Source organism: Thermobia domestica, chromosome 2, assembly GCF_964235325.1.
Source record: "Thermobia domestica chromosome 2, izTheDome1.hap1.1, whole genome shotgun sequence".
Lineage (NCBI taxonomy): Eukaryota > Metazoa > Arthropoda > Insecta > Zygentoma > Lepismatidae > Thermobia > Thermobia domestica.
In genome coordinates, this window is record NC_137455.1 from 359621881 (window position 1) to 359645093 (window position 23213).

Here is a 23213-nt window from a genome sequence, read left to right on the forward strand (position 1 = left end):
AATATTGTGTTGGAGGAAAATGGACAGAGAGAGCAACAAACGAAGGTATTTTATAACGGATAGGATAGAAGAGGATACCTTCAGCCAGCATCCTTCGTAGGAAGGCAGTTGGATTAGATACATCTTCCGAAGAAATTGTTGAGTTGAGTTGATTTTAGTTTAGCGTCCCTTTCAGCAGCGAGGCTATATGAGACGTGAACCTACTGATTAACGGTGGAATCCGAACCACATGAGCGCCCGCCGGGAATCGAACCCGGGTTTCCCACTCCAAAGGCGCGTACGCTAACCGCTTAGCCACTAGTTTTATTGTTCATGTGCTTGTCTTTATACAAAAAGTGTACAAGAACCAGACTGACTCCTAGGAATACAATATAATACAATACAATACAATATGTCTTACATACAAGAAAAGGAAATTGTAAAGTATAACAATAATCGCGAAAAATAAAAAAAAAATAAATAAAAACGAAAAGATAAACCTACATCATGAGTTGTAGCGGTTTTTTTTTTTTTTTTTACGAGAAGGAAGGAGATTATTGCAACACCCCTTCTAAAAACCTACTAAAATACTGCCTGTCCAACTCGGGGGAAAAGAGCTTTCGGCGAGTGCGTTTTAAAAAATCCAAGTAGGTGCGAGCATCCAGCAAAGGTACATGGCGATGGATATACACAATTGTACACGCCAGTAGAAAAATCACAGCGTGGTGTTTGGTCTGTGGAAAATAACGAAAATCCGGAAACAAAACATAGGATACTGTGAACTGGTGTGGAGGTCGACGACAAATTCGTCCTAAGAAGGACGTGAGACAGTTCCAGATAGCTGGAGCACCCACACACTGATCGAACCGGTGGGATAGTGTATCTTCTTTGGCGCATCGAGAACACAGTGGGTCAGGAACACGTTTCAGCTCAAATAAACGAGCGCGCGTAGGCACCAACTGATGCACCACTTGATACCATTCAACCTGTAGGTATGAAGGTAATACCGGGGCAGAGATATTAGCCCATACCTGTGACCACGTAGTCTGAGGATATCGGTGAGGAATTCGGAGAATAATCTGATCGTTAGTCAACGAGAGAAGGAAGTTATACAAAGTGCGAGAATTGTATCCCGTAGGGCAGAGAACCACACCACTGTATGTCCAATAACGTATTAGTGAAGTAATGTACGCCGGACAACAATCAGCAAAGTTAATAAACGGGGGGTTCACAGGTAATTCGTAACTAGGCCAAAAACATCGTATCCATTGCTGTGTGAAGGATTCGTTAATAGCAACTGCAGCATAGAAATCGAGCATAAACAGACATTTCAATCTGAGATGTACTAGACCCAGCCCTCCCTGTGAACGGGGAAGATAGAGTCCTGCACGTGGGATACGAAAATAGAAGCCACGCCATATATTCCATAGGAATAAGGAGTCAAACCGCTTAGCGAACAATTCCGGTAAGGGGAAAATTCGAGCCCGATACCACAGCTTAGGTGCAATGTAAATATTGATAAAGTGAATACGATGAATTAAATGAAGGCGACGGAAACGCTGAGAAAACAAAAGCTGGCGAATTTGTAACAACAACGGGGACCAAATCTCCTCGAAAAGGGGAGTAGGTTGTGACGTAAACGGGATACCTAAGATCTTCAAGGAAGTGACGTGGGGTACACACGGCACCCCAGGCTCGTTAGCAGGTAAATGAAAACCATTGAACTGTAATAGGTTAGTTTTCTGTACATTATACTGTAATCCGGAACAAAGTGCAAAACGTTGCAACACTGCAAAAACCCGCGCCATACGAACAGGATCCACGCCAGTGATGGTGACGTCATCCGCATACCCGAATATATTTTGACTCAGGAAACGGGAGGGTCCAGGGGGGTGCAGGGTGGCCAACTGTCGAAGTAAAGGATCTAATGCGAGTGCAAAAAGTATCGTTGACAAAGAACATCCTTGCCTTAATCCACGTTTCAGCGGAATAAGAGGGGACAGGTGTCCGTTAATCTGTATACGGAAATTGGCCGTGGTATATAAATTGTTAATGACTGTGCGGAAGGCTAAAGGAAACCTCCAGGCTTCCAGCACCTGCAACAAAAAACTGTGATCTAAACTGTCGTACGCTTTTTCTAAATCTACAGCTAATGCGCCCGCAGGCACCTGCCGAAAATGAAAATAAGCAAAAATATCGCGCAAAGAGCGAAGAGTATAGGAAAGGTTATGCGTAGCATGAAGTGCTGCCTGATAAGGACTAATGTAGTGACGGATGATTGGTCGAAGTCGGGCTGTAAGCACTTTAGTGAACAACTTAAGATCGACGGGCAATAAAGAAATAGGTCGATAGTCCTGAACATAATGCGCTGCGCGGGATTTCGGAATGAGGACTAAGATAGCGGTATTACGACCCACTGCTTCGCCTCGTAACCAAGCATTGAATAAAGCGGTAAGAGAGGGACTGAGGTGAGACCAATACTGTTTATAAAACTGGATATTTAATCCGTCTTCTCCGGGGGCACTACGGCCCTTTGCCCGCCTGAGGACTGCGAAAATTTCTTCCGCACTAATGGGATTGATCAATGTCTGACACTCGTCATCCGTGAGATGGTGAGATAACGTGGACAAAAACTCCGGGGCATATGAGTAGTCTATGGGACGCGCACGTGCAAAGTCTGTATAGTAGCGCGTGAATTCTTGTAAAATCTGCGAACAATTAGTAGTAGTAGTGCCATCTCCCAGAATGAGAGAATGAATGGCGGTGGAACGCCGTTGTCGCAAAATCCAATCAACATGATAAATAGTTATAGTCTCCTCCGGAAAGCGATGATAAAAGTCTTCCGACAAATACGCACTAATCGACGTGTGGGAGTAAATAGTTTTCAATCGGTGTTTGATACCGTTAATACAAGCCAGGTTCTCCAGCGAAGGCGGAGCATTCCAAAAGTCACAGAGAGCTTGATATAAAAATTCATGTAAATGGTGGTCGTCTTCCCTCGCGACCCGCCCTTGCCATTGAAAAAAACTGCGTAATTTAGGTTTACAATATAAATTCCACCAGGAAATAACAGAGGGGTAGTACCGCTGCATGCTGCACCAATAAGGTAAGCGACGCGAGAATTCCTCTACAACCTGCGGGCGAGACATGATGTCATTATTAATCTTCCAATAGGAAGGGCCCCGGGCCGGTGGTAGCAAGAAAGGCATTTTAAAGGCTACTTCAATCGCGGCATGATCGGACAGCGCCACTGGAATTGTATTTTGTTGTATCACCGCAGTGCATAAACTCTCTGAAATGTAAGCTCGGTCGATTCTACTCTTCGTCGTAGTAGTGCAGTGGGTGAATACATGCTTGGAGTTTGACACAACTAAAGCGTCTTTTAACTTTAGGACACGAATAAGCTCTGATAGAGTAGGACAAGGCGTGGTAGGCGTCAGAGAATCTCGGGGATCAACAATGGCATTGAAATCTCCGGCAATTATACAATGAGGAATTCCCGGAGGAAGTAAAGAAGGAATAGTAGTTGCATAAAATTCATTCCTCTCTTTTGCACGTGTAAAGCCAGAATGACCATATAATGCTATAAAACAAATGTTCTGAATATAACAACGTATAGCCCTTCCTTCAGGGGCTAACACAACACGATCATAACTCAGACCCTTTCGCACCAAAATCGCAACCCCAGTCTCTTGGTCGCGGTTAATAATAACTTGATAATTGGTAAGAAAATCCAAAGATGTAAGCAGAGAACTTATTTCCTGTAGAAAACAAACGTCTGGTCGGCGGCTTTCGATGAACTGTTTTAGAAGGGCCTTATTATGATCGGAACTGATTCTATGAATATTGAGTGATATTAACTTAAATGAATTTACTGTTAACATTAGAAAATCACTCAAAAAGAAAACTATAACAAAAAGAAAAAAGTACTTACAAAGGTGAAAGGGATTCTTTCCCATGAACACTAGTAAAGTGACGCATTTTGAGACGAATAGAAAACAAACCGAGTGAACTTAACTGTACGAACACAAACACTATCACTGCCAAATACATCATAACATACAATGTGGACGAAGCCCTGGAAAGCAGGTGTGAAGGTCAATAGCGAAGAGTAAACACACCACGCCTCAGGGCAATTCTGAATCAGATATTGCCCGATGTTGTGATCGTAATTCGCGTGGCTCAGCTTGGTCTATCCCTCGTGTAACATCAAGGGCACACTGTTCTTTCTTTCGTGTAGACGTTCGAGTAACTTTCCTTCTTTTTTGTTGTGAAGAAAAATCAGCTTGCACAGAAGTAACAGTATGTTCAGCTGAAGACGGGACATTATTGTCTTGCACTTCAGACGAAGAACCAGACGGAACTGTTAACACTTCCTGCTCCGACGGACGAGTCGAGTCAAGTTCCATGACATCCACCGGCGTATTCTGTAAAGGCGGGGGTCGCAGTTTCACTTCAGAATCTTCCATAACTAGGGCATTATTTGTTAGAGATGAATTCACTTGGGGTGTTCGTACTAACACTGGAAACTCGTTGGTATCAGTCAATGAAGGCAAGCCTGAGGAACTTTGATCAGGGGCCCGGGGGGCAATGACAGAGAGCGAAGGCAAGCCAGATGAGGGAAAAGAGCGATGCACTTTGCCAATCTCCGTCATGTGTAGAGACGTCTGTTCAGGGGCGGCCGTAGTTGGTTTTGCGTTCTTCAAATGGCACGTGGCAATCGTGTGAAAATTACTCTGACATCTGAAACAAGTAATAGGCTGCCCTTCATAAGACACACTCACCTTACAACCGTGCACTATGATACGGGACGGTATATGCTTATGTATTTCCATATGAACAATACGTACGCCACTGTCTATGCCTGGGGGAAAAGGGGCACTCCATAGTTGTGGTTCCACTTTGCGCACTTTACCATAACTTTTGAAATGATCTTCTAGGAATGATAACGGTAATTCAAGAGGAAAGTCATATATACGCACCAACCGAATGGGGTCATCAGCGGGGACGATCCTTACTGTGCTTGTTTCCCCAGACACATGCGTGAAATCTACAGACGAAGGAGCTGTTGCTGCGAAATGTTCATAGGCTTGTAAATCTTTAAACTTAATATATATGCTATATGATTCCGCATGTAACTGGAGCGCACAAATGTTGTCGAAGATACGAGGAAACTTATTTTCCAACCACTGATATACTTGACTAGCATTAGGTTTGACATTTCTATATCTTCGGTCAAATATTAATTGAAATTGTAAGTCCTTCTTATATTCCATACTACCACAAGCTATTTAAACTGCAAAACACTGTACACACAGGGTGAGATTCACCGATCACACTAAAGCACAAACTTGTGGAAGAAGCACAAGCCTTTTCAACTAACGTATGAGTAGCGATATCAGGCACTCCAATGGGACCAACACTACTCACGATGTGAACAGCTCGAGACAACGAGCTCAACTGAGCCACGGAGGAGCTCTCCGAAGAAATTGTGTTCTTCATACGGCCAAAGAGGAAAAGATAGAAAGTAAGTGAGGAGTAGGAAGATGACCATAGCTGATTGGTGATTTGAGAAATAGGATGATATATTGCGAGTTAAAAGAGAAAGCTGAAGACTGAGAAATGTGAAAGAAACATTACCAAGCCCGATCCGAAGAAAGGAAAAAAAATCATTAGTTCCAGGACCTCCCAACAAACAGAACAGTTAATAATAATAAGCTGCAAAGCTTCATTGTTCTGCTTTTATACGTTCTGTTGTCAGTAAAATCGGGAGAACCAAACTAATTTGAGTCCAGTAAGTTAGAGAGTATTGCATGCTATCTGCTGCAAAGGAAGATGTACCAAAATTAAGTAATCAATTCTTTCCGAAATTAATGACAAGCGGACATGTGCACTGAATATTATACTTACCTTGTTATTAAATAGTGATATTATCCCTTCGCTTCAGAAAACGTTATAGTCTACACTATACTTCCAATAAATGAAAGATACATGTAATCTTTTACATCAATTAGTTCCAGTTACACTTTAAGATTTTTCGGTCAAGTTACAAGGTGTTTGAAAATTCAAAAACACCCAACTAAAATATTGGAATGATGTAAGAAATATAATATCAATATTTGTTTCTAGGGGGGAGGCAGTAAGCTGGCTGGGAGATTTCGGTTGCCATCTTCAAAGCCGACATATTAGTTTTGATTCAACAATTATAATGGGTACCATACAATGCACCCTTCTAAAAAAGATATTAGTGAACCTATTTTTACTTTATCATTATACGTAATGTAATTACGATTTATTGTTGTTTAAAAAGTCAATGGTTCTTTCATAATGTCAGAATAAAGACATACAAATAAACTTGAAACGGTATAAAAGTTAGACAATCAAAGCATGTGTTGTGATATGAAAGAAAGGGAGAAAAGTAACAGGTAAACAAACAACGTTATTAATTTCCAATTATGGTTATTTAAAGCGAATATAATCGCTTGATGTTTTTTGTAATAAAATATACTTGCAAACGTTTCGCCCTCTACCATGGATGGGGTTTTATTGATATAAAAGTGTAGTAGACAGGTTGATTTTTTAAAAATAAATATTTAATTGTTTCCTAGACACATTTGAACTTCGCGCAAAAGAACTTAAACATTTTTATTAAAACTTTTAATAAATTAGTTCAAATGCTTACAAAAAGTTTAAAAGTTTACTAAAACGGTTCACGAATATAAAACATTTAAGCATTTCTAAAGATTTTAAATGTTTAAAAAGCCTAATTATTAAAATGTGTATGAATACGTAAAAAAGACTAAAATATTTTAACGTACATAGACACTTTTGAAGGTCTACTAAATATATTTAAAAGTTTATGAAATATTTAGATATGTAGTATACCTGTTTGACATACTCAAACGTTCAAATAAAAATATATAAACTTTAGTGAATATATTTAAATATGTTCTGAATACTTAAATGTTTACGATACATGTTTACATATTTTTTTTTTTAATAAAACATGTTTAAACGTTTACTAGACACTTTTAATCTTTACAAATAGTATCTAAGGCTATTGAACACGCTTGCAATATTGGAAAAAATGTGAACGTTCAGTTCCACAACACACATTTAAATGTTTACAATATTGTTTCTATGTTACAAAACATACTTAAATTTATTTCTATTATTTTGTTTACTACTTTCATATAGACACAGTGGCAACAGTTATAAGCACATGTTTGGAAGGTTTGTCTACACTTCTTTAGTTGTGAATATTTAAGCCATTGCTACCAACCGATTACATATTTTGAGAAACATTTATTTGAACGAAGTGAGGTAAGATGGCGCAATCAAGGGTAGGACAGATGCCGCAGTTTCCTACTGCTAAATGGAATATTTAGAAGTCTAGCCAATATTCCCAAAGACTGAAAATATCCTCTTTTGTCCAGTAATCAAATGCAACTCCATTCTCACATCACAAACCACTGCGGTACATCCAAAGATAATGTAAGATTTTCAAGAGGTTCTGGAACATGATAACAAAAATACACTCCGTTACTACAGGCAGAAATAATCGGAAACCAATGAATTTCAACAAAATAATTGGACGTATTTCTGTAGTTTCTAGCATATCAAGACCATAAACATGCTAATAGCTTATATCACCAGCAAAACGTTTAACTGTAGTCTTAGAAATTGTATTTCATAATACATCTGATGAAGGCAAAGATAATTTGCAGAAACTGTAACGTTATTATTTATTAGGTAATATATGCTTTGGTCAGAATTTTGTCTTTTATTGTAAGCTAAAAGTTTATTTAGAAAATGGAGTTTAAGTCTGAGTTTAAGGTACCAACCCGAGGACAACTACATGAAATGTTGACAAGACAAATTGTTCATTTCACATTGCCCATCCTCCAAACTGAAAGACAGATTTCTTTCCTTCAACCCTTATGGAGTAGCCAACGTGAAAACATATCGAGTGCAATCAAAGCGCTCGCCAAGTGTGAACTACGTGATGGTTATGGTTCTCTTTATAAACTAACATGATATTATTTAACTGTATTCCTCGTTTATACATCCCATGTAATGCGTTCTGAAACAGAAAGCGATAAAAGATAGTTTTAACAAGTAAATGTAAATGGAAAGTTTAACATGCAACAGAAAATTAATTATTAAACAGTGCTTTCTGTATGTTGCGCAATTACCAGTTAAAGTTACTTGATCTAAAAGCTGTCTTTATTTTACTATTTTCTTCTTTCTTTCGAAATTGGCAGCTCAATCCAGCTATAAAGCATGTTTTGTACGGATGTGATCGCACTAAGTGCTTGTTGCAGTTTACAGCATTTATAGCGGGATTTCATCCAAGCTGATGAACCTTATTTTAAAATGATAACATAGATTTGTAGATTCATTTGAACTTTCAAACTGATCTTTCTAAACCATACAAAAGAGTGATAATTTCTATATCGTATCCCACATTCAATTCAAATAAAATCAGCTGTCTACACTTGAAGAGAAAAGGAAGCAAAAAATTGAATTGCTTTAACACGTACATTCAAGGGAACTGTTATATTCAGCTATTGTTTATGAGACGCAGTCTTATTCTCTGCTGCTAGAATGTCACAATTAATTTCCTCTGATTTGTTGGGCTTTCTCAAAGTTCGAAATATAGAAGGAACGAGATGAAACGTAATCCTGAACAGAGGTCACCTTGTTTATTTTTAACAATGGATTTCTCTCAGCACTCATTATATTAATTGCTTTCGATGTACATTACGCTTTTTTCTTTCTTTCTCAACAATCTTAAATTCGACTCAATATTTGTTTTGCTTTCAGCAACGTCAAATAACTTCTGTTGTCTACGGGTTCTACTTTCAGACACGAGAACAAAATCACACCCACTCAGCACAGCTTGAAGCTAGTTCTAGAGAGTTTTTGTGTCCAATAATCTGAAATGTACTAACTTTTGTGATTTAATCTGTTTATATCACGTATTTGATCCAGAAACTCCACGATCCTATAGAATAAAAGCGATGTTTCTATAGAGGTTATATTATTGCTGAAACAGAATAAAGACCGTTGAGGAACATGGGTACGAGAAACATTTAGAAGTTATTACTACTGGAAATCATATATATATATATATAACGGGTGTTAATGAACTATACCGACAAACGGTGAGAGGTGATTCCTTACATCAAAAGAAGAGAAAATGTTCATATGGACCTGTGAGGAAAAGTGCATAGTTTCAGAGCTAGGGCTGTCCAAAATCGCGAAAAAACCAAATTTCAAGAGACCATATTTCAAATTCGAGAATAAGTGGATGGTGGTCCTTATTAGCGTAAAGGAAGTCATGCATATGCAGTCCAAAATTGCATATTTCGTTAATGTTCAATGGGTGCACAGAGTATTCCCTGCAGAATGAAACTCCCAGACATGCCATCAACCGAATTTTGAGATATGCTCTGATTTTATGATTGGTCCAAAGTAGGCAAACGATAAATTGTGATAGCAGCGAACGCGGAATCCTTTAGCGCGATGCCGGAAGTGTTAAGGATCGTCAGCAGCACGGTCTTTTGTACTCGGGAAAACGCATGCTTCGATGTTTTCTTTCACGCTTATAAGTGAAGAAAATGTAAAATATACCGTGGCGAAATACATCGCTTCACACGTTATTGGGAACACAAAAAAACATGAAGCTGCCGGTTCCTAACACTTCCGACCTCCCTCCGAAGCACTGGGTATCCTTTGTTGTCAAGGCTTACCTCCTCCCTACTCTGGACTCCCCTTGAAATTAGTGCATATCTGAAACCTCTATTGAGAGCATATCTGATAATTACATCCTGTAGGGAATACCCTGTAGATCTATTGAAAATTGATGAAATATTCACTTTTGGATTGTGTATGCGTGGCTTCCTTTACGCTGATAAAGATCACCATCTACACTTTGCGGAATTCGAAATAGGACCTGTTGAAATTGAGCTTTTTTGCGATTTTGGACAGCTCTAGCTCTGAAACTATGCACTTTTCGTCATAGTTTCATATGGACTTTTTCTCTTGTTTTGATGTGAGGAATCACCTCTTACATTTTGTCGGTATAGTTCATTAACACCCTATATATATATATACAATTGTACTAAATTTTGATATGGCTCCTAGGACGGATATGTCCATTTGTCTTTCTGTCCCTTCTATCAGAGTAAAAGTGGTTTTATTTGTTGGATTAGTATTAGGAATTAGATTTCTGGGTTTTCGGCATCTATGGCCATGTTAGCTTGCTACGTATGAGGGATGACGTTCTTTGGCGATCACACTAACCGAGGAAAGTTAAGAAGGTGGCCTGGGAACTGTACATACGTTAGGTACAATCCAGGCATTTGTCTCCTGTGAAAGAGTAAAAGTCCAGGAAAAACCTGAATCAGGATGGCTGGCGTAAAAAAAAAAAAAAAGAAAAGAAAGTTTTTACTCTTTTTCGACCAGTCCCCCCACCGGCATTTGTTTCTTGCAACCTAGTCCACATCTCAAGAGTATGTTCTGTTTTCCACCTGCAACCTTGTATTCAAACCGGTGGTAGTTGCAATTCTTTACGATTTCCGGCTTCAATATTGATGTACGTACAGCTAAAACGGTAAGTGATGAAAAAATTGCTTTTTGATGAGAATTCAGCGTGCAAAGAATAGGTTTCATCTATATACTTAACAATCTATTCCAACCGGACGTGATGGATATTACTATTCCCAGTTTCGATATTGATCCCTGTAGTACGAAATGTGAATAGAAAACGAGGTACAGTTTCTCGATATGAGATTAGTACCTATAGGTTCTAATTTCGAGTTAGGTTCTATTTTCGAGTTAGGTTCTATTTTCGAGTTATATTTCTCTATTGCAACTGAAAATGATACGTACAAACCTAGTAAAACTTCTGGTTGTATTTAAAGTGAAAAAGGTAAGGCTGATACGAAATAACAAATTCCAGATTTATATGGATTTAGAATCCCAAGGAAAAGATTTTATCTTTAGCTTTCTCTTGTGTTGTCAACGGGACACGAGACGAGATTGAATTTTCGTGTCGATATACGAGACGAGACACAGAAATGAAATGTCAAACCTTTTAAAAGACATAGATCAACACATATGTAAAAGGAAAAGTCCAGCAGCAGCACACATTCTTCATTAAAAAGAAACAATGGCTTTTTTACATCACCAATTTTCTGAAAGTATGAAAATTGAATATGATCTTTTCTCAACGTTACCAACACAAACAAGAGATCCAGGCAATCACATTATTTGCTAGAGTCCAATTAATTCAGTAGGAAAGGATTCACCAATAGAATTTCTAGTGAGTGGAAGGTATGATAAATATATTTATTAGCACACACATTACTATATATTCAAGCGCATATTAGGTGAAATTTTTGAAGTACATCGTTCCTCATTCATCGCAATAAATAAACCAGAATCATCTGTAAATGCTTTTCTAAATGCTATGTTTAGTGAAGTACAAATCTACCTAACAACAAACTGATTTCATTCTAAGCACATAATCGCCTGTATCGTTAGTACACCTTTAAAAACTGTAAAATTATGGTGATACAACTATCAATACGAATCCATAATGTGCAATGAGGTTTCATGATTCTGTTGGTCGTGTGAAAGCAATAACCAGCGAGTACAAAGGATTCTAAGAGCGATATGAACTATTTACCACCAGAAATATTTTGTAAATAAAATTATTTGAAAAAGTATTCCTTGAGTCCCATTTGTTTAAACTTCTTGTCCTAATCTATTACACAAATATTTTGTTTTGAAAATTTTATGCAAAAGATTTGTTTTTGTTTAAAATTTATTATACCAAGAAATTTTGTCTGGAAAAAGCACAAAATTTAGTTTTGAACAAAAATTTACAGATAGTTAATTTTTATAGTAAAAAATTACACAAAGTAATTTAAAATGTTTACTATTTTATTGTTTGAAAATTCTTATACAAGAAATTTTGTTTTAAAATTTTACACAAGAGAAATTTTGAAGAACTTTTAGACAAAAGGATTACAAAATAACTTTTGTTCAAAAATTTTAAACAAAATTTTTGTTCGGTTTTTAAACAAAAGAAGTTTACTTTGAAAATATTATAGAAAAGAAATGTTTGAAAACTTCAGAGGGATAATTTACACAAAAAGCATTTGTTTAAAACGACACTTTTTTCTAAAATAATTGAGACAAAAGAATTTGTTTAAACAAGTGTTTGCTAAAATAATTACAAGTGCCGTGCTAAAAGAACCATTTTAAGGTTTCGAAACTGGGTACGTTAATGAATATTAGACAAAATAAGATTTGTTTAAAGAAAATAAAATTTAAGTTTCAAAAATTTACCAAAAATAATTTTTGGAAAATAATTTTACAAAAAAAAGTTGATTGATAAATTTTACATGAAATAATTCGTTTTAAAAACTACACAAAGAACTTGATTTGAAAACTTTATTTGCTTAAAATGTTATAAGTCTAACAAAAGAACCTAGAACCTTTTAAGGGAATCAGAACGCTTTAGAATACAAATTATTTGGCCAAATAGTATTTCACCATGTTGTCGGTCAGGTGAAGTGATCACGGTCAATGACCGGAGATCACGTGATCGTATGGTGTCATTTCACGTTACCAGGATCAATGACCTGAGTTCCCACCACTTTCACCCAGTGGCTTCAACACAGGGGTTATTACTGTTAATAAAGAGAGTTTATCAACGTTTGAAGATACGCAATTCATTACCAATATACTCCAATGAAAAATATGGTTAGCACGTTATTACATCAAATCGTTCGTGGACCTGTCGTGACGGGGAGGGATTCTGATAACTTATAGATACAATTAACAAAAATCTCAAGATATCATTTTACAAAAGGAGACGAAAATTCAAGACGAGATGAGAAAAGCATTTCGAGAATCGATTGGAGACAAAGAAAACTTATTTCTTGACTCATGTCGTGGACAACTCTAGTTACCAGGGAAGCAAGAAAGTTCGTGCGCTTTTGAACCACTCCCGCTTCCATTTGGCTGCTGCGGCGACATCTGTCCCCGTAGCATGAAAGTTTTGACTGTTTGGGAAAGCTTATTCCTTGACGCATCAGCCACGGTGAATATATCAACGCATTTGTCAGTGTAGTGTGTAAAAATCGCTCGTGATCATGTCAGTGTCAAATGAAGTTTTTAGAGCTTGTTTGCTTACACGTTAGCCGCCAAGCCAAATTTTGGGGGTATTTTGGACCACACTATTTGTGCATCAGAATTATGCACATGGCGGCCAACGTGTTAAATTGGGGACAAATGGTACAGAAGCAGCTAGAAAAATATGTGTTGCGCTCGGAGAGGGTGTAATAAGTAAATGTACAGCACAAAAATGGTTCCAGACCTTTTCAACTGGTGACGAGACCTTTCAAGATAAGCCTCGCTCTGGGAGGCCTAAATCAGTTTATATGGACCACCTGAAGGCCTCTATTGAAGATTATTCCAGTCAAGCATGCGAGGAACTTGCTCACCGATTCGAGGTAAGCAGGAAAATTATTCGGGTAAGTCTGCATCAGTTGGGGAAGACCTGAAAACTGGGTCAGTGGGTCTCTCACGAGCTGACCGCTATGAGCCAAGTTCTAAGATTGAATATCTGTTCATTTTTGTTGACGAGACACAAAATCTGTCCAATTTTGGACCGTATAATAACTTGTGACGAGAAGTGGCTCATGTATGACAATAAAAAACGGTCATACCATTGGCTATCACCGAATGATCCGAAGCCTTTGACTGCAAAACCGAACATCCATCAACACAAGGTTTTGTTCTGTGTTTGGTGGACTACAAACGGTGTCGTGCACTACGAATTCTTGGAACGTGGTAAGACAATTACCAAAGATGTGTACTCATCACAACTGAGAACGGTAGCCACCAAACTGACCCAGAAACAGCCAGCACTAGTAAACAAAAGAGTTGTGCTCTATAACCAGGACAACGCGCGCCCTTACATCGCAAAACAGGCGCTGGAAGTAATCTCAGAACTTGGTTGGGAGCTTCTATCTCATCCTCCCTACTCCCCAGATGTCGCCCCTTCGGATTGCCATTTATTCTTGGCCATAGACAACTTTATGCATGGCAGGCAGTTCAAGACTGAACAAGAAGTCAGAAATGCAGTTGCTGAGTTTTCCGAGTCTCGGGAACAAATATTCTACAAAACTGGCATTTACAAGCTTGTTGAGCGCTGGGAGAAGGTTGTAGAAGCAAATGGAGGCTATTTTGCCGAATAAACAAACCGTTAAAACCCTGTAATTGACAGTTTTCTTCCATAGTATAAAAGCGCACGAACTTTCTTGCTTCCCTGGTAGTAATGAGAATGACAGTTGAAACATTGTGTGGTGATTAGATAATGTTGTTGCTAATAATAGGAGAGAGCTAGAAGGGTCTATATTATATCCTTTTAGTGAAACAATTGAGTTTTGAGTGTTATGTATGAAAAATTAGACCAAACTAAATTAAATTAATAATTGATGCAAGTCGATCTAGTTCTAAAGTAGACTTAAATGTATTGTTTGTTTATTTTTCTAACATTTGTGTACTGAGTATGATTTGCAGTAAAATTAATATTACTAGTTCTTTAATATTTACAAGTCGAAATGTTTCTTCTTGGCAAGGAAAGAATACGTTTATGAAAAGTATTTGTGTTCTCTGTACTTGGATACGCATTTTAATGAAAGTGCAAAGAAGAACTCGTTATGGGACCCTCTTCGTCACCCATACATCACCTCCATGCAGATGGGGGGATGCATTTGAACTTAAATAGCATCAAGTCTGTCACTACTTCTTGGGATGTAGTATGGGCAGGAAGTTACATGAAATTCTACACGTACCGTTATATAGCTGTTGTTATGAAAGTAGTATACGTAATGTTTAGTTGAAAGAAAATTGCAAGATTATGAGGAAGTAATTAATGTATGTATGATTTGAGATTATTTAGTATATATTGCTTCAGCAGTAGCGATTGTATATCCAGTAAATAGTACTTGGATAATTCATTTGAAGGGTGTATGCCAATTAAAGGTATAGAAAGAAATGTTAGCATTTGTGCTTACTGTTTTGGATAAGACGATAGTAATACAGTAGACACAGTTGGATGTACTTCTTTATATTAAAATCTACACTACTCATCTCAACGACCCAGAAAACTATGAATTGAGCACTAATATCGGTCTTTTTTGATTATTGTTGTTACATGCTACCCCTTTCCACCCCATCCCGTTCACCACTCATGGCGAAAATTGCCAACGCAATATTGTGAGGTTGTTTGATGGTCTAAGATGATAATCGTATCAAGTATCTTTTTAATTGGTTCAGCAGTTATTATGGGATGAGGTAACGCACAAACTCACATTCGTTTCTTATATCTGTGACGTAGATTAATGAAACGTATCAAAATTAACCTAATCTTCATTTACGAAAACTGAATAAGTAAAGTTAAGCTAAATTTATGTATTCAAAGAAAAACTAATATAAAACACACTTATCAAAGCTGAAGTTGGCGACCATATATTATAAGCTGAACTAAGTCAGGTAGCAGAGTTATTCCATGAAAGCAGCAACTATACTTATTTTCTTTATGTATCCATAAAGTAAATGTAAGCTCATAACTAACTAACTCTGTGGGCTATGGTACCCGAAGATTCAATGCCGCGTTCATAAAACTTCTCCAATGACTTCTGTCCTTAGCCAACTGGATCCAGTTTCTACTTTGTATTCCTATTTCTGCGAGATACATCTTAATATTGTCCTCCCATTTGCACCTAGGTCTTCCTAATGGTCGTTTTCGGATTGGGCTTCCTTCTTTGAAAATGTTCCTTCTTTCTTCCATCCTCTGCCCACCTGAGCCTCCTAGATTTGATGATCATAACAATGTTTGTTAAACCGTGTTAATTACGTAGTTCCTCGTTATGAAGTTTCCGCCATTACCCAATCCCGTTCCTCTTGCGTCCGAATATTAGTTTCAGGATGTTGTTCTCAAATACTTTCAGTCTACGTTCTTCCCGTAAACGTGAGGAATATAAGCTGATAAAGGTGAGGAAATTAATCAAATACACCTTCTTAAGACATAAGAAATATAGCTATCCCCATCCCCAGTAACATTAAATTGTCCATGGCCTAATGTAAACCTGGATGTAGTACGAAGTAATCTTCTGAAGAAATTGTCACATTTTCACAGTTTACATGTACTGTTTTCAATAATACGTAAGCAATGAAGTTTCCAGAATAAAAACATTTCAATTACAGCATCACAACAGTTGGCTAACAGTCAATTGATCTTACGTTGTGTCACTTGTACAATTCTGAAAAATATTTTAAGACTGCGCATCCGTTTTCAAATTTCGTAAAAATATTTTAAACCTATGCATCACTGTTCAAATTTCGTAAAATATTTTAAAGCTATACACCTCTGTTCAAATTTCTTAAAATATTTTAAAGCTATACATCTCTGTTCAAATTTCTTAAAATATTTTAAACTTATGCATCACTTTCAAATTCCATCAAATATTTTTTTTTACCTATGCAGCATTGTTTAAATTTCGTAAAATAATTTAAGTCTATGCATCAGTATTTAAATTTCGTAAAACTTTAAAATATGCTCGTCACTGATCATTTTTTTAATATTTCAAGTTCTATAGTCACTGTCCAATAGCTCATTCTCTTTCACTATTACTTGTGGTATGTTAAAGACTTGGTTTTGCTCATTATGTCAAAGGTATTTTTTATTACTTAGTGTAAACACTACAAAATATTACATGTTGTTCTACAAGAGTACACTTTTGATAAATTATTACACTATTCCATGTAGCTAGAAAAAAGAACTCTTCCCATTTGTTAATGTAACTATAAAAGCTTTGTCACAGTTGTTATATCCTAATGCAAAAAGTCCATTTCACTGCCGGCCTCTTTCACCCAAGAGATTACATACATCAAAGCAGGACTGATCATGCATTAACACACGTAAACATCCATGTAATATCTAGGAGTTTGTTTCTAACCAATCAATGTGTTACGTGCCACAAGAGCAATACCAGAAATCTATGGGAAATTGCGTGGCATATTCTGTCTGAATCATGGAGCATCCATTGTAACATTAACTTCGGAAGCATGCGTAATTTGTTTGATTGGAAAAGATTTGTTGCAAAATAGGTTCATTCAGAAGAAGAATATAGGATATGGGTCACCGCACTAGAATTTATCGCCTAATTTCTTAAATTAAAGTGAAGTGTTGGGTATATGTTGTTTCCGAATTACTTAATTATAAAATGTGAATACAACTTAACGGTTAATTTTGGAAGAGTTAATGGAAAACATCCCCTTCCCAGGTACTGCAGAATGAAAGGCATACTCTGAGTTAATAACACAGTCACAAACACACAGATACACACAAGTATAAAAGTTCTATGCACTTGACTCCAGGGTATGAATTCTATGTATTTTGTTACACAGAATCCAAATTTTGGAACCCTAGGACGTTTGAATGTGTTAAAACGTGTGTCCTCCCTAGCCAAAATTGCTCAAATTTTTCGCCCATAAAAAGGAATTGCCTCAGATCAATCGTCCTGGGGTTTTGAAATCAGTATTCTTTGTATAAAAAAAAGGGGTCCGCTACACAGAACTTTTGTTTTTGCATAGCTGTGTTACGTATATCCTCTCTATCCAAAATCGCTCAAGTTTTTCGCCCATAATAAAAAATTGATATTGTCGATCGTCCTGGGGTTTTGAAATTTCGATTCTGTATAACAAAATACATTGAATTTCTATCCTTGGGTCCGGTGCCCAGAACTTTTATTTTTTATTTATTTATTTATGTTTTTTTTTTTTTTTGTGTGTACGTGCCTGTGTAATGAAATATCAAGACAATCATTACAGCCACTTTTGAGAAACTCAAACCACTAGAGTTTCCCTTCTGAAATTTTGTGAGAAAAGTTAATTATACCGAATTCTAGAGTTGTTACGAAGCAGTTATTTATGCAACTAAAAATCAATTATCTCTACAAGTCCCAACATGTAGAGGATCTAAAAATCATTAAGTTCAAGAGTCCCTAACTGCACAAGTCCTAAAAATTCTTTAAGTGCACAAGTTTGTGCACAAGTCTTAAAATATCAACTATTTGGATAAGTCTTGAAAGTCATTTAGGTGTACAAATCCTAAAGTTCAAAACTTCTATTGCAAAATATTTAAGTGCACAAGTTCTAGAGTGCAAGAGTTCTAAAAATTACTTAGAAGCACAAGTTTTTAAGTTTAAAATCCTGAATTGGAGAGTACTAAAGGTCATCTAGCTGCAAAGTTCTAAAATAGAAATAATCATTAGGATTTATAAATATCCGGTTTAAACTGAGCTGTATCACGGAGTTCGTAGATACGATAATAAAACCATGTCTTCGAGTAAATCTTCTACCATCCAATTTTTGTATAGCATGCAATCACTTAAATGTGGTATATTTTTACTTTTATACATAAAAGTCCGTTAGTGGTTAGAAGGCAAAACGCGTGGGCTGCCTGTGCTTGTGGTTCCGGATTTCGGTTGTTAGATTTCGGATGAATGTATTTGCCTAGAGTCCTTCTATTTCAAGTGTGCCTCTGCTGGCACTGCTGTCAGTGTATGTGTTCCCGTACCTCAGAGAGGTGTGACAAGTTGCTTTGGCTCAGATTCTTCAACAGCTTGATGCGAACATGGTTGCCACATCGCATTATTTCATGAGCTTCTTTGTGCACTGTCTTATTAGTCATTGTAAGTAGCATACGATTTTCACTCACAAAGACTAAAGGACTGAATGATAAATTATCAACACAGCCGAGATCAATCACTTTTTCCCTCAAAGCAAATTGAAGGTTTCCTCCGTAAGAGGGCGGTGTGGATGGGTGGAGTCGAAGTATTATGTTTCACATATTTTTGGAGGGCACAATTGAAATAGAAAGCAGACCCGTAAGCAGAAACACGTTGCCACTTTAGGGACTCGCTGAAAAGGGAAGTAAAGATCCAATCCATAACCAAGATCTTATTAATTGCGTTGTACTATCTTAAAGTGAAATTAACATTCTGGTAAATTTAATTCCTGGTCGTACAACGCGAAGTTATTAATTTTGTATTGGCATTAGCTCCACGCATTAGACCAAGATGTAAAGCTTTAGTTCATGCTAGTAAGCTTGTCTACGAGACAAGAGTGTTAAGATTACTTCGTCTCAAATAGGTGTCCTGAGAGTGATGTCCCGAAAAGTATTTCTGTTTTCACTGGAAGTGGTCTGTCTTATTTCGCCTCTAGACAACCCTATTTGCTACATTCACTGATCTTGCGCAAATAAATTTAACCAGTTGAGAATGCTCCAAGAGCATTGGCAGAAAGAACTTACGAAGAATTAATTTTCTTATTAACCTCTACGGGCTTTATACTAATTGTTCTATGTACTTTATTATTTTACCCATTTCTTTGAGAACTATTTTTTTTTATGTGTTTTACTCAAGAGTTCTGTTAAGACCTTCTATGACATGTTATTTTTCGTAAACGCATGCTCAAAATGGAGAGCTCAAAATTGAAAAATTCGCAAAATATCATTTCTCTGTGGTTGACGGTTCCCGAGAATGGCTCCTTAAACCTCTCGAGATCCGCACTTTTTGGGCCAATATCTGGGAAACGGTGGCCAATTAGCCAGTGGCCACCGGTTACTATTTGGTATCAAAGTGTTCACCATGTTCTTGGTATTGATCAAACATCAATATGATCTCTCTGTGACATAGTTCCCGAGATATGGCTCCTTAAATCTACCAAAATCGGAAATATTTTTTGGCTAATATCTCGAGAACGATAAATGATAGGGATATAATGTTGGTGTTGATCAATACCTAACAGGATGGTAAACATTTTGGTACCAATACTAACTGGTGGGCACTGGCCAGTTGGACAGTGGCCACCGGTTGCTATTTGGTATCAAAATGTTCACCATCCTCTTAGGTATCAAACAACACCAATATCATCTCTCTATGACTTACGGTTTCCGAGATATGGGTCCTTAAATCTCCCGAAATCGGAAGTTTTGGCCATTATCTCGGGCACGGTAAGAGTGACGCGAAAAATTCCATCACTTTCTTAGATAGCTTTTGATGCTCTGTCGAATGGAGGGCTCAAAATTGAAAAAAAAAAAAAAATCGCAAATAACACACACACACACACAACCATAGAGGATTCAGTAACAAACTTTTTAAGTTCGTTGAAAATGATAATTTGTTATGGTAAATAAATATTAAATCCTTAAACATACTAGTTCTAGTATCCAATGATGTTCTGTGTTGAAGTTTCACTCACAATCTGCAGTAAACAAATGCAAATTCATACTACTTAGCATGATAGAGAACACGCCAAGTTTCCAGTTATTCGCATCCTTTATAACATTTTCTAAATATATATGTGTCTTCTACAAACATGGTTTGAAGGAAACACCCAAATTCTAATGCATGTTAACATAAGCACACGCACATACCCTATATATTTACATTTCCTTGTGATATTTTATTCGTTTTGAAGAGATTTCACTCCACAGATAAGAGTGCTTTCTATGTTTTCAGTTCCCTTATATTTTTATTTCTAAGAGATGTTACTCCTAAAAAGAAGAGAAAAAATCCTCCAAGGGAAGCTTTAGTTTGTAGGTGGCGATCAAGAGAAGAAAGAAAAAAGAAAGATGAAATGAAACAATATTTCGATGGCTTACCGACACAAGTCCTCCATGTTCACATGTGACGTCAAGAAAATCCAGCTGGATCTGGACTTTTCGATCGGGATCAGTAACAAAGTAGATCCCACAAGTTTGTTCATCGTCAGACGGTGCCTTGTAGAAATAATGGCCCTCTTCGGATCTCACATCCACGCAATCTGCGAAGAAAGAAAATAAAGAAAAAAAGAATAAGTGGAAATAAAAAAAAATATTCTAGAATCGTCGTTCACATTGGATGTTAGTGGAAAGATTATACAAATGGAAACAGGTAAGAGGTACTTATCTCGAAAATAATACGTACTCTTTCACGTTATGAAAAATTGATGGTACAATAAACCAACTCCAGATACTAAAGAGAAAACACACTCTCTACCAAATGATATTCGTTCAAGTTGTAGCTAGGGTTGTCAACTTTTGAAGATGGAAATACCGGACACTCTCCTGGAATACGTATATTCTTAAGAGTCTTCATCCCGGCGAAATTAAAATACCGCTAATTTTACAGTAATTATATGATATCTTCAAATAGATAAAAGATTATTGAAATATGGAACAAGAGCGCCCTAGACAATATTATTTTGCGTGAGGTACCGTTATCACAAGTCACCTAGTGGCTTTCCGTTTTCAGCTGTTTAGAAACACGAAAATAAATGCCGAATTTCAAAATGGCTCGAAATCGAAAGCAGATAAGTGAGTCGTGACAACATCGCTCGTCAAAAATGTGAACAACTTAAAAGTGAGCGATTCGGAGTTCGAATTTAATAACTTTAGTCACTTTTGAATCATTTATTAAACACAATTTTGGTTGAATCTGCACACGCAATTATTTTAGTCCACTATTGATAATAGGCCTACATCATATTTAAAATTGAAAAGCAAATATAATTAGCAAAATAATTATAGCGTGCACAAAATATACTTGAAAAATAAGTCTTACCAGCTTTGCTGGGGCCAGTAATGTCTCATAAAGCCTACATGTTTTTACTGTATCTGGAAGCATTATTTAATTAGAAGATGTGTGTGAGGATGAAACAATGGTAACAGCGCTCTTGAAAATGTACTTTTGTTGACATTTAGCAGTTTTAATAAGTTTTGTACATTTTCCTGCCTTTAACGCGTCAGGAAATTTCGCTAAGGACAGGTCGATATCAAAGCGAATTACGAGCTCTGATTTAAGGTGGATCACTAGGTGTTCTCGGTGCCAGTAGCGTACCCAGGAATTTATTTCGGGGGGGGTCCAAACTAAATATGAAGCTATTTTATATTAAAATTGCTAAAATTGCCCCTAAAATTAGGCTAAATTTTTAAAAAGTCGAAATTTCGGGGGGGGTCCGGACCCCCGTGTCCCCCCCCTCCGTACGTCCCTGCTCGGTGCTATGCTAAACGCTCCTTGAATAGTGCGGCATTGCCGGATAGTGTCGAGTGTTTACTGATGCCAGATAATAAAGGAAGTAATTATAGAATTTTGCTTAGATACTTACTGGAGAAATTATTTTTCGACCCTTACCGCGATTTCTCTTCTCGAACTGCAACGCTAGAATCCAGGAATTTTCTTATTGTGACTACTGCAGTAAGTGTACAAATTTGGCAACAACGCATTATGGCGTTCTGGGCAAGTTTCGTCTCAAAATGTATTTGCTTGAATGTAAATTAATATTTAAATAAAATATGAAACAGAACACGAAAAACGGTCAAACAATATATCTATTTCGTAATAAGATCGTTACTTTGAAATACTTTACACATACAAATGAACATTTCATAAAACTGAACACTTCTAGTAAGATCTAACAGCAAGTGCCACCTTGTGTGCTCATTGTAAAACGAATCAAATATTTTCTTTTATTTGTTACATTTTTCGATATCAGGAGACACAACCAAATGAACCAGTCTTCTGTGCTGTAGCTGAAACAATACTCTATCTTATAGTACAATATTTATAATATGTAACGTTTCATTACGCAGTAGTTAAGGAAATGAGCTAAAATACGTACTGACTTCCTGGTGGAGATCCAGCTTAACTATGTTCATCTACAAATAATTCGTTTCGTCATTCCAAAGTAGAGAGAATAGGACTAGCAAAAGAAAAAAATTAGCAGACATTTAAGTCCAGATTTTAGGTTGTACCGGGTATTGGACAAGGAGGTCGAAAACCTAACTGTCCGGTAAAATACCGGACGGTTGGTAACCCAAGTTGTAGTTCAAACAATCTGTAAAAATTTTGAATTCATTTTGAATCAGAGATAAACAGATACACAAAGGTTACTTGGCCACAGTTTTGTAGGTTTCCAGTAGTTCATAGAATTGCCGTTCAGTTTTGATTAGCGTGAAACTAAGTATACTTCTCAAATCGTATTATTCTGAGAAACTTCAGTAATTTTATAATTGGTAAATACGGGTTTCTTTCTGTGTCCTTTTCCCGTTTTAATCTTGGCGCAGAATTCAGCTGTGTTACAACATGGATGGTGATCATGCCGAC

The 23213-nt window shown here is 37.0% G+C and overlaps 1 protein-coding gene across 1 annotated transcript in view; it reads right to left on the reverse strand.

The window, feature by feature from the left end:
- The window catches only part of LOC145678819 (corticotropin-releasing factor-binding protein), a 530344-nt gene that overhangs the window by 108687 nt on the left and 398444 nt on the right, over window positions 1-23213 (reverse strand). The window contains 1 exon segment of the mRNA XM_081749360.1: window positions 20732-20892. Within this exon segment, the coding sequence (XP_081605486.1) occupies window positions 20732-20892 (161 nt within the window).